This window comes from Euprymna scolopes, chromosome 24 (assembly GCF_053919585.1).
Source record: "Euprymna scolopes isolate OS-2025 chromosome 24, ASM5391958v1, whole genome shotgun sequence".
Taxonomy (NCBI): domain Eukaryota; kingdom Metazoa; phylum Mollusca; class Cephalopoda; order Sepiida; family Sepiolidae; genus Euprymna; species Euprymna scolopes.
In genome coordinates, this window is record NC_136505.1 from 83,117,636 (window position 1) to 83,131,505 (window position 13,870).

At 31.1% G+C, this 13,870-nt stretch overlaps 1 protein-coding gene across 2 annotated transcripts in view; it reads right to left on the reverse strand.

Annotated features, from left to right (window-relative positions):
- The window catches only part of LOC145246810 (UV radiation resistance-associated protein-like), an 85,754-nt gene that overhangs the window by 35,828 nt on the left and 36,056 nt on the right, over positions 1–13,870 (reverse strand). For both annotated transcript variants that reach the window (XM_080108629.1, XM_080108630.1), the window contains exons 6-8: positions 10,503–10,597; positions 5,422–5,514; positions 4,325–4,419 (exon numbers count right to left, since the gene is read on the reverse strand). In XM_080108629.1, coding sequence (XP_079964755.1) covers positions 4,325–4,419; positions 5,422–5,514; positions 10,503–10,597 — 283 coding nt within the window. The remainder of the gene's footprint in view (positions 1–4,324; positions 4,420–5,421; positions 5,515–10,502; positions 10,598–13,870) is intronic.

A 13,870-nucleotide genomic window follows, 5' to 3' on the forward strand; every position in this document is an offset into this window, starting at 1 on the left:
GACCGACTAGAATCTCTCCAAATCTACATCTTATTACGTGTCTTAAACCAACAGCTGATGTAACCTCAATCAAGTTTATGCAAACCAAAACGATGTTTACATCCATTTTCTATTTTCACATTCCTTTTGTAGTGATTATTTCAGCTGTCAATCATTTTTTCCCAATCTAATTATTTTTCTATTCATAATAATCGATCCAGCTGTCGCTCGAATCAATGTTTTGACCTTGCCCTGCTTGCCACAGTTAACAGATACTATGCTATGATCACAGCCAAAGGGTCACAACATTACAATATTTATACATCTCTCAAAGTATAATAATCGTAGATGGTTGGAAGGTAGAAGGAAAAAAAGCCAACATTCAAGCAAAAGATGGCTTTTAAAAGTAACTTGGGCAGCCCTGTCAGTATTTCTCAGCAGGGGTACCTTAGGCAGTTAGTGATTAACTAACTCCTTCCCAAAGAGGGAAGTCAATGCTTGAGAGAGGGGACCTCCAAGGATTATCCAAAACAAAGTCAGACATAAAAAACCCACTGAAATGGCCAATTTGTCAAGAACGTATTCTCAACTGATATTCAGTCAGCCGATTATTTTCAAGGTCAAAATCATTTGAAATCCAAAATCTACAAAGCTTAGAAAAGATTAATACAAAAAGTCGTTTGGACCAATATGTGCTCCCCAGTCATCTCCCTGGAATGTATGAAACTTCAAACTCAAAACTTAAATTCCATGTTTGAGTCTTGGTGTAAATTTAATTAAAACCAAACATATCACCGTTTTCATCAGTAGAGGAATTTAAAATGTTACTTCATTTCTCAACTCAAGAAATAAAAGATTCAATTTTCTGAGAATTAAAAGGGGAAAGAGACAAAATGAGCTGGCTTAACTTTCACAAAAGAACATAAAAATAATTTGAATTAAGTCATTAGTATGCCATACAATGCAATTTAGTATTACTTTTTAAAAATTAAAGATATACCTTCTCATGAGAATTTCAAATAAAGATACAGTAAAGTACCTTTTATATTGGTAGGGTTTAAAATTCATCTAGTGTTGTAGCGAACTTAGGATGAATGTAGCATGCGGTAATGTTAAGTGAACACTGTTCTCATCTTAGAAGACATTGTTTATATTGATAATGTGAATAAGCCATTAGAACATCATACAATGCAATTTAAGTATCCTTTTTTTTAGTTTAATTTTTAGAAACTATATTTCCTAATCAGAATTTCAAATAAGATACAGTTCAAGACTATCTTTTTGGAGCATTTTCAATGTGAATACGAGATGAAAGATTCTTAGAAAGCATTGTTTATATTGGTAATTTGAAGTATTACAAATCATAAGCTTCTAGGTCATACAATGCAATTAAGTTTGAATTTTTTTTTGTCATCTTTTTTTAAAGGGGTGGGTGAGGAAAGGTCTGTAACTATATTAATTTGAAATTCTGATGAGGAAGTATATCTTCCAAAATTGTACCCCCCCCCCCCCAAAAAAAAATGAAAACTCAAATGCAGACTAAAAGCTAATTTTTACTAATTCAACTTACCAATATGTTTTTCTAAAACAAGGACACTATTTCTTAATCATTTTTTTTCCCCACAGGAACCATTAAATACTAGCAGGGAGACCTGATGTTGCCCAGGATTAACGAATGATCCACACTTCCATTACTTTTGTCACCAAAATAAGTGATGCCCATTTTTCAATCAAATCAATTGAATTGCTTGGGAACCCACTGCTGTGCACTGAAGTTTTACATACACCTTGCAGGTACAGTTCACAATACATTGTAGGTTACACTGCACTATAAAGAATCTACTATTGATTTTATAAAATTGTTTTTGTATAAGGATTTGAATTTAAGTTTGAAACGCAAAAGTCAAGTATCATGGTTCAATTATGCTCTAAACAGAGACATTTGTTTTGAATCGGCCAGTCTTATCAAAGAACCTCCGGTTGATTTTATATGGTATTTATCTATAGTGATAAAACTTCTCAAATGCACTTGTAATGTTAGGCTGTGAACTTTGGTCAAAATTAAACTGTTCCTTCTATAATCAGATTTTTCAATTATGGATTTTTGGATATTTATTAAAGGCATTTTGACATAAAACCCATTTAAGAACACTTAGAGACACAAAGTATATTTGTGTGAAATTAAAAAAAAAAAACAGTCCAGCTGTTTGAGTCCATAAGGAACAAATTCACAAATTTTGTTTTATATGAATTTTTATCTACAAATATAGACATGTCCATGACCTATCGAATCACAATCACTATTCATCTTTGATTTCATTCAAAAATTAAACTGCAACACATCTTTAGACATTCTTACATTAAATACTTTTTTTTCAATTATTACATAAAGGAGATTTATTATTTTACTATCTAATTTACATAAATGTTTTTGGTACAAATGCACATATTAGATGGTTACACAAAAAAACATTACATTTTTCAAAATGCTCAGAGATATTAAGAAATACTAAAAAGAGCTCCTTCAGTCTGACTGATTATGGATACCCACGAAGGGGTGCCTGCGCATGAAATTTTTGTGACAAGAGATGCACAATCGCCAACCACACCTCTCCCGAGTAAACATGGTTAAATATCAGTGGCAAGTGAAGTGAGTGTACAAGATGACTAAAAACAAATGTCGAGATAAGTGGAGAGCACATACAGCGCCTATAATTCCCAAATGCTCACCCATCTGGTACAAACCAGGCTCAATGTTACTTAACTTCGGTGATCTGACGAGAACTGGTGTGTCAATGCGATTATGACGTATATAAGAAATATTAAAGAGTGAGAGAAATACATAGTTGAAAGATTGGAGACACGATCAGTTAATTATAAATTATGGCTAATTGAGAGAATTAAAACTTTTTTTTAAAAATATAACTCAATCCCAAAACTAAAGCAGATTTTATCATGCATGTTGTGTTATTAATCTATGAAGGAACAAGGCTTTTGGGGAAACATTGATGAACTCGCATTTAGTAATTATAAGAGACTAGTGGGGGTGCCTGGCATTGCCCGAGTGTTTGTCAGTGTAAAAGAAAAGTTTTGGGAGGGAGGTAGGCTCGAACCTGAATTGTTGAGGCGAAAAAAGTGTGATAACTTATCTCGATGCTATGAAAGCAGTGAAATTAAATGGTTGACATTAAATGAAATTTAATGATTAAAATGTTATGTGATGTTGGTAGGATCGAACCCGAAGCCCTGAGGCAAAGTTTGAAAATAAAATCGGCCAGCCAGAATGAGTTACTGAAAGATGTTTGAATTTATTTAAGAACTAGATTGACAGGTGCGCGCCCGGAAGTCGTAATGCATTACGATGATGAAGGTTTGTTTGTTATAAGCGAAGTAAAAAAAAAAAAACGTTAACACTTAAGTGGGAGGGAAAAAAAAAAAAAAAAAATCTAACGTAAGGCAAACGAACGATGAAAACAGAAAAACGAATATTACGTGAAAATGGCTTAAATAACACTGGTTCAATATTTAAATTGAAAAAAAAAAAAAAAAAAATCTCACACCACGATTCGAACCCAAACGTTTAGATAATGAACCAACGCACTAATCAACTGAGCTAACGCGACGTACATAAAATTTGTTCAGTTTTTCAACTATTTAAAGTAAATCAGGTAATGACGTCATCTGGCGCATGCGTAGAACCGGTCGAGAGGGCCGTTTTTGTAGATGTGTGTGAAAAAAAACCCGAGAAAAAAAACAAAAACAAGTGCCCGTGAAGAAAAAAAAACAAAAAAAAAAAACAAAAAAACAAAAACAGGTGCGCGTTTTTGATGGATGTGACTTCGATAGGTATTCAGCAGTTAGCATTTTGTGCGGGGTCGTTTTTAATGAGGTCAATTGTTTGTTTTTAAAAACCCGCTCCCTTGTCTCGAAATGAAAGCTACCGTCTGATATGACGAAGTCGACATTGAACAAACGTTACTTAGCTCTCTAGAGACCACTGGCTCTGAGTCTGAGTTTAGAGTCGAGTTTCGCTTTTTGTTTATACCGAAAACCGAATGTAACGCGTGCCGATGCGGGAAATGTGGAGTAATTAACGTTTGAAAGTCAATAAAATTAAATAGATAGGCGAGCTCCTTGGTTAAGTGTGAGATATTACAGTTTATAGATGATATAAAAAGTTTTAAGTTGCGAAGCGAGTGAGCGCTTCTCTGAAAGCCTTTTGTGGACATAGAGAAGCGTACACACAAACATACATTTTTGCTTATATATATATATATATATATATATATATATATATATATATATAAAAATGGTAGAAAACCAATCAGAGAAAAAACAAACTTACCGATGTAAGGAACTAAGTCCATAAGAATTGAGAAGATTGGAATGTTCGGTTGGGTAAAAAGAACAGGAAATATCTTTAAACTTGTTGGCACGTTTCTATTGAAGAAAAAAAAAAAAAAAAAAAAAAAAAAAAAAAAAAAAAAAAAAAAAAAGAATAAAATAAAATGTATTAAACTATGAATAATAATCAGATACAAAATATTTTTAAAAATCATTTTATATATAACTCAATGTCTAGGTTTATGTGTTGTTCATTGAAAGAAAGGTTACAAAATCTATATAAAATCTAAAAGCGTATTCTTATGTAAAATTTTCTGGGAAAGACAATAGAAGTGTTCCTGAATCTTTAAATTTACCTGTAAGGGGTTTATGAGAGCATGATCATCTTTAAAAGTTTATGTTAGATTTTGATTAAATTTATATCACGTCTGAGATTCTCCTGGGAAAACAATGGAAGTGGTCCAGAATCTAGGAGATACTCTAAAAGCGTTAAATACGTATATCCGACGTGAATAAAATTTAAATTGTATGTATAAGCCAACATTTCTGCTTAAGCACTATTACTGAATAAAACTTTCTGCCATCCAATCAAAACTGACCAAACACACGACCGTTATAGACATATTGATTAGGCCATTCTTTTATGCTGCTGTTAAAACTACTACTACTACTACTACTCTCCTCTTCCTCCCACCACTTGTTTCATTCACCTCACTGTGCATAGTCAGCATTGCCAGAGTCTTTATTTTCATTTGGATTTTGCCCAGTAACACACACACACCTTTTATCATATAAAAGGTCCTATTAGTCATGCCAATTGGTATTTGTAAAGGTTTTTTAGAATTATTAAAAGGAAAGGAACTTTTTGTAGCATTGAAAGTAACCAGTACATTTAGGTAACTTATAAAGGTAAACACCTTTATAATAAATTAAAGGTCATAAATGTATATAATAACTCAATTAAAACTTCACTAAAACATCATTAGAGAAAAAAAAACAAAAAAAAAAAACACTTGTACTTTAGGAAGTATTGTGTTATACCATCTTCATAAATAGGATTAATTAATCACTTTGATCAATTCATTAAAAAATTATTACCTCGAGTTCTTCATCTGATGGTGCAGTGAAGAACTGACCAAACATGCCAAACACCAGGCTATTTGGAGGGAATTTGATTCCATCTTTTAGTGCCTGAAATATTCAAAGAAAAAGAGGTTACCGTTTCAAATGTTATATAAATAAAATAGTTCAACATTTCTAGTATTAGAAACCAATTTTATGCAAAGTAAATCTGAAAATCTATCACACACACACACACGTTTAGAATATATGAGTTATTGAAAATTATCAATAGGAATATTAAATTTAACTGGTGTTATATCAAAGCCTCTAAACAAAAGTACTAATAAATGTAATTGTAGAATCAAAAGCAGAAATTCAACAATTTCTTTTTTTCTTTAATACTGTTTGCACGGCATATCTTTTTTTTTTTTTTAATTTGTACTTTTTCTGTGTGGGGGTGTATGTTTTCATTTAAACACAAACAACACCTCCCTGATCCTCCACCCTCCCCAATGTGAACAATTTTTGTGAAATATTAAACTGCAGAAGCACCTGTTAAAAACTATACAATTTCTATAATAAAAAAACAAAAAAAAAACAACAAAAGTATGTTCTTTGTAAACCGCTCGTGTAAGCTTACTGACAGCATTATTAGCATCCTAAATTATGAGATGAAAAAATGAATGAATCTCTTAGTAAAAAACAGTGCCGGTTTTCGGGGGTGCTGAAAACGAATATCAGTTAACTTTGTTTTATGATATGAAGAAATTACTAGGTGATCAGAAAGTGGGTGCTCATTTTACGTTAAATTTATATAGGAAAGTGATCCCCACTTTTTGAAAAAGTAATTTCTTCATATCATGAAAATTACTTATCTGCACAAATTTAAATGAAATTCGTTTTCAGAACCACGAAAACCTCTAAAAGTCGTCATTTTAAAGTTTTTTTGAGAGGTTGGAAAGAAACTTCGCATTGACCCTTAAATGAAAAAAGTGATGTATCCGCTGAAGTTATTCAATGCACATTCGCTGTCTTTATTTCTTAGGTTGATAAGAGGGAAACATGAGGATTCAGTTTTACTATGGAAATATATTTGAGCACATGCTGGTGAATCTCGTAAATTGAAAAATTTAGCAGATTTTCTTTTTGTATGAAAGTATAGTGTTTTATCATAAATAAATCAATGGAGAACCCCCCCCCCAAAAAAAAAAAACTGTTCAGAGATTAAACCAACAAAGTGGGAAATCGATAATTCAGATGGAAGAAACAAATCAGAAAAGAATGTAAAAATGTTGTAGGATAAGTTTTAAAAAAGGAATTAGTTTGGCAAATTGTTTTTTTTTTTACTTTAAAAAAATATCCTTATTTTCACACATTTTGAGAGAAAATATTGCTTTCAAATGTAAATAATGAGAATGTTCATAAACATTTTGGTTCCTCTTCGTTATTGTAGCAAAATTCGGAAATCTTCATGTTCAAGTGTAACCAAAAGTATAATAAATTGCAAGTTCGCATGAATGTAAATAGTGAAAACTCACAAAACAATAAGGTATAAATTTGTCAAACATCGTTGTCAAAGAAATTAGAAATTTTAGCTACTTTCCTTGTGTTTACGACATGTCACGAAAACAGTCAAAATCATTTTCTCGCTGAATGTTTGAAGATGTAAAAATGACAATTCGGTAGATAACATTTTGGTAAGTTTTTTGTAATTTTTTATTTTGTTTTTGAGATGCATGTTGCACTGAACACACAAAAGGGAAATATGCATATTCAGAGAAACATTTCCTTGAGAGAGAGAGAGAGGTGGAGGAAGATTTACCTTTTTGCAGTGTTGATTACTTAGAATAGCGAATAGCAGTCTGACACATAAAAATCAACTAACAGAGTGATATGTATCATACGCACATGTGAACAGACACACACAACCTAAGTATTAAATGAACTTGATGGCGGGCAAAATAATATCTATGTTAATGACGCCATGTTTTAATTTTAGTAACCGTTCATTTACAAAGGGAAGAATTGCATTTTGGAATATGAGAATTTTCAGAGCTCGGACAATCAGAATCGATGGACTTTGGTAGGGAGCCTTTATTATTTAGCACTCGGAAATTGGAAAGATTATGTTACGTCTATGTTACCTTGAGCCAGTTATGGTCAGTGTAATAACAGAATTTGTAGGTGTAGAATTCGTTTCAGTGATAACTGGTAACAGTGGTTGGTTGGTTTTACAACATATCAATCCTTTTCAGGTTATTTAATGCGGAATCCAGTGATTTTGAAAAGATTTTTTAATAGAATATATTTGTTTTTCTCAAGTCGTATCTATTTAACCCATCGTTGGAACCCTAACAGGTACTACCAGTCTGGGTCAGAGTGGACCTGGGAGCAATGGCAATTAAAGAGTGACTTCACACTCCCCAAAGCCCACAAGCTGAGGCCTCACCATCGGATACAGTTTAAGATCATATTCAGGACCGGTAACAGTGGTAGTACTAAATATTTAGAGAGAAAAATTGAGACTCCTTCCTCTATAGATGTTGCGATTGTGATGGCGTTGCTTGTAGGATGTATTTTAATATCACAACTAAACGTGTCTAAAACGATGTTCAAAAGCTACATAAAGTGGCTAAAAGCCAAGACGTATTGAATTTGTATGTGGCATCTGTTGTGGCAAACCTATGCTACTTTGGTCCCGAAGGGAATTTCTGCAGTCATTTTATTATATATGGAGATGACATTTAAACATTAAAACTATAAAAATAGTACTCCTTTACCAAAGTATATGAAAAAAAAAAAAAAAAAAAAAAAAAAAAAAAAAAAAAAATGTTCTGCAAATATCAGTTATATGACATCATTGATCCTCTACATGTTAAGGTTCACAGCTATAGTCATTTGCCAAGGCCTTGTTCATCAGATGACATCAGCTCACTTCAATCTGCTTCAAGCCACAACTTGTGTAACTGGAAACTCAAAATTATTGTCAACTATCACTAAACACATCGACACTCCTATAACTGCCCATGAAATAAATATATATCTGGATCTTTTGCTCCCGCTCACTGTCACACCTTGATTAACAATACTATTTTAGCCCCTTTTATGAATTACTTCCTCTCCATTGTTCTGCTGATAAACTTATTCCTCATTTTGTTATAACCCTCCTACTTTTTTTTTTTTTTTTTAAATTTCCAACACTTTAGATGGAAGAACCATAATAACTATCAAAAATGTTAAATTTTTTTAAAGCACTCTTAGGCTAGTTATTACAATTACTTTAATTTTAAAATTCGTATTTCTGTTATAGTCACAACTCATTTGAATTATTTCAATTATATTTTTGAAGAATTTTAGCTTCAATCATTTTGCTTCAGAACATTTTAATTGTAGATATGTATTTTTTTTTTTTTATCTGGATAACTATTCTTTTCATTTAACATTTCTGCAGATATAAACTGACCATCTTCAGGTGCATCTTTCAAACTTTGGAACTTTCCAACCAAACTCAAGAACCTGGACGAAATTTTGAACTTACCCCTTCTTTTATTTCAAAGGGGGTAGATGGTTCTCATTTCATCAAAATTAAATTAACATTCCTATTTTATGGTAGATCAACCTGTATTAGGTCATTTAATGTTGAATTCAGTCATTTTAGAAAAGGTTTTCTTCATCTCCAAATATTTATTCGTGGTGTTGGATTTGGTTGTTTTGGAGAGGAAAATTGTATTTGACTTTGCAGAACATGTTCGAGTTTTGTAAATGGAAAAGAAAAAATATTAATGTTTGGTGCATTTTAGGTCAGAAAGTCGGCATCTTCAGACATTCATCTGGTAACATTAGATCTTACTGCTGGAATGAAAACAGCACTGGATTAAATGATTCAGTTTGTAAACTGATACAGGTTTCCAAGTTAGACTAAAAAGTTCAATTATTTTATATACACAATTTTTATGAAATAATATAATTATAGCATAAGTTTGATAAACTATGTAACTAAAAAGTTGAACTCAAATCCTTAATGATCTAACCTTCTAAATTATGGGTAACAGATACAGAATATAACATTGTGTTTGTATATTTTTAGGAATGAGAATTGATATTTATTTTTTATTATTTGGACTGTTCAGACTAATTTTCTCTTGGTTGTTTTTTTCACAATGTTTCAATCAATGTCACCTTCGACAGTCTTCAGGTGAATTCGCACATGATGTTATCGGTGAATAATGTTTTTGGTTTTGTTTTTCCAACAAACAGCAATTAACAATTCAAAACTCCAAATAACATCAATTTTTTTTTTTTTTTTTTTAAATTAAATCTGGGTTCGTTCTGTTTTTGGTATGAGGATTGATAATTATTTTTTGTATTTGGATTGTTTGGACTATTATTCTCATCTTAGTTCTTGAGAAAAACATTGTGTTTTAACATGAACATACAAAAGGAGTTGATATGCCATAAAACAGACAAAGGAATTGATATCAAGTCGGCGAAAAGGTTTTTGCCAGTTTGTAGAATTGTCATTTTAAACGATTGTAATTTATGTATATTGTTATTACTTCAACATAATACCATGATTAATTTATAACTTTATGATTATCAAAGCATCATTCATATTTTTCTGTAATATTCTCACTGGTGTGGATCCGAAAACAATCTTTAATCAATAGAAAGGGAGTCATCTTCCATCATGATAATGTCCATCCTCACACAAAACTATTGACTTAGAATTTGGTTGAGACACCTTGAATATTCTTCTAACCTAGCTCCCTCCGATTATCACTTATTTTGAGGATTACAAAACCATTTAGATGGCTTTAGATTAACCTCACAAGAAAATATTGAATGCGAGTTGGATTCATATTTCATATCAAAACCTAAAGAGTTTTACAAGCAAGATATTTATAAGCTGGTTTACAGATGGAATCACCAGAGTTATTGTTAGAAATAAAAATGTTCAAAAAGTTTTTAATTTTCAAACTGAAATCTAATTAAAAAAAAAGCACTAATAAAATAACTATGATTTTATCACAAAATAAAAGTATACTTGAATAATTATTTTACTTAATATCTTTTTAACTAAGCAGTTATGATAAAAATTAATGAAAATGTGAACTTACCTTAATATCCTGTAACTGGAGACTAGATAAATATAATTCCCACTCCAAGAATAATTTGAAGACATCTTGACCAACCCACACTCTCACCAAAAGAGCTATGAATATAAGTTAAGGGGGTGAAAACGCAAAGATAATATTCAAGAGAAAAAAAAAAAAAAAAAAAAAAAAACATAAAAAGCATCAAAGGTGAAAACCTCAATACTTTAAGTAACTGGCTTGGATTAATTTTCAAATTTTTTTTGCTGTAGCATAATTTTTTTTTTCTTTTTTTTTTAATAAAAGGTGGTAAAGAATTCTGTGGAATGTTAAAGAATCTTAAAAATATTCCCAAATCCCAGAAGACTTTAAAGTTGCAGACCAATAAAACCTGTCCATTTGGTTTAATATATTTTTATTCCTTCAATAGTTCTGCTTTATATTTTTCCCCCACTTATAAAAATTTATTAATGCTGTAAAATCATCTTATAGAATTAATTTCTTGGGATTATTTGAGGTGACTTTTAGGGAGGGAAAGTTTTGGTAGCAAGGTTGCAAGTTTGAATCTTCAAACGGTTAATCTTTCAAAAATTACATTTGTCCTTTTGTAAATTTAGCTTAAATTTAGGATTTTCTCAACTTATCTTTGGTATAAAGATCAATCGTCTGTATGTTTGTATGTCTGTCTAAAATTTCGTCAGAATTGGGGTGGATTTCTTGCCAGATTATGTACCAAGTAAAGGGAAGTAACTGACTATTTTCGAAACAAGGAATTAATTCCTTATGCAGATTCAAAAAATCCATAAAAACAACAAGTTGTGTGTACATTTTGAGAGAGAGGAATGGGTTTGGTGAAGAGGGAATGGGGAGGAGAGAAAGAAAAATAGAGAGGCTATAGAAGTTTTAATAGAAATGTTACACTTTTGTTCTGGGAAACACTGGGTAGTCTTGCTAGTTTTACATAATTATTAAAGAAATATTTAAGTAATTTTTGGACTACTTTCAGGATCAAAAATTGTATTGACATTTTTTATTTTTTTTAAAATTTTTTGATTATGTAAATATTTATTTGATAGAAATTATCAAAAAACATTATAATTAAATATTTTTGACTTAATCTTTTAATTCATAATTTTTATATGAATTTGTGAGATCTAAACTATGACAACGGGTGATACAGTAAATTTTTTTAACAGAACATTTACTAATGGGTATCATGACAATCTAAAAAAAAACTAAAAAGTAATGTGTGAGAGGTTGGTATTACAACAAAAGATATTGAGAAGTGAATTATAATAGTATAGTTGCTGCTCCAGACATACCAAATCTCCATAAGTAATATGTATTTAAATTGTACTTTAAATGTATATAAAAAAGTTGTTCTTTTCTTTACTATACACAATACTTATCACCAATATTCACCCATCGGAAGAAATAACAAAGACCATTTGATCATCCTGGAGATGACAAAAGACATGCTGAGAGATTGTTAAAAGTGAAGCTGGTTTGCGCAGTGTCAGCCTAACTGTTCAACCAGCCTGATCCAGTGGCAGGTTAGGATTGAGACAGCCAGAGGCTTTATGGAATGCATGAGCTTCCGAAAGTGTAGATGTATGTACAGCACCTGGTATTCCTAAATGATCACCCATCAGATACTAACCAGGCACAATGTTGCTAAATTTTGTTGATCTAATAAGAACCGATGTGTTAATGTGATTATGCTGTATATATGATCATCAATGCATAGATAAATGAACAAAAGGATACATATTTTCATTCCAAAGAAAAAAAAGATTTCAGTCCTGACCAGAGAAGAACAACTAGATTTCGTGATCACTGAGGGCTAAAGATGAAATCAGCAATGTGGATGCCAAACAGGGATGTGACTTGGTTAGGAAACTATAGAACCTACACCAAGCAACTGACAGAACATTGACACGTGAAAACTTATCAGGTGGGATGAAGGATAGCGTGAGAGTCAGAATCTTTGACACTACGATGAGTAGACGATAAAAACGAATAAAAGCATGAAAACATCTTTGCCACAGGTTCTATGTTACTATTATTAGACTAATTCTATGTTACTATTATTAGACTAATTCTATGTTACTATTATTAGACTAATTCTATGTTACTATTATTAGACTAATTCTATGTTACTATTATTAGACTAATTCTATGTTACTATTATTAGACTAATTCTATGTTACTATTATTAGACTAATTCTATGTTACTATTATTAGACTAATTCTATGTTACTATTATTAGACTAATTCTATGTTACTATTATTAGACTAATTCTATGTTACTATTATTAGACTAATTCTATGTTACTATTATTAGACTAATTCTATGTTACTATTATTAGACTAATTCTATGTTACTATTATTAGACTAATTCTATGTTACTATTATTAGACTAATTCTATGTTACTATTATTAGACTAATTCTATGTTACTATTATTAGACTAATTCTATGTTACTATTATTAGACTAATTCTATGTTACTATTATTAGACTAAGCATGTTTGTTTCCCTAAGGCTTTTTTAATCCAACAAAATACATGTTAAAATATTCTAGTTATATTTGGAGACCCCCCCCCCAAAAAAAAAAAAACTTTAATAGTTCTAATTAGCTGTAATTCGCAATTAACTCACCAAGTGATCCATCTCTCCGTGTACATTCTTTGCCCTACCTGCACTCCTATACATTGTCTATGACAATTACTTCAGGCACTTACCCTCTAGTAACAAGTCCAGTTGAAATAAAAGGAATGGAGTAGTACTGATTTGTCAGAAATTTTTCCTTATCTAGATTTCTCTATTCAACTTTTGGCATGTATGCTTGCTTCTAACTGCAGCCATCTGACTCCCATTGTTGTGATACTCTGCCTTTGAAGCAGGGAGTCCTCTTGCATACAAAATAGAAATAAACATAATCCCAACCGCCAGTCATGCACCTTACACATCTTGCAAATAGTTATCAGACACAATAGGGGTTTTTGAATTGAGTAAGTGAGAACATTTATTATTACAAGTTCATTTTAAACAAAAGGGAATATGACAACAGTAATATTTCACACATAAAAGAAAATACATAGCAAGCAGAAGGAGCTAATTTTGATTTTGACCTTTTAAAATAGGTAACTGGTTTTTGCAGCCCTTACACCCCCCCTCCAAAAAAAAAAAAAAAAAAAAAAAAAAAAAGAATAATTACAGCTCAACATGTAACTTCTTTTTCTAGTTATATTAAAAAGTTGATATCACTGAGCAAAATGCTTGCATTAGTCAATTTATTAGTTAAGTATTTTAATGTATAAAATTTGATATAAAAATATTAAACAAAAAACATTTACCGTTTATTAAAATAATGGAGATGAACTGGAAAAC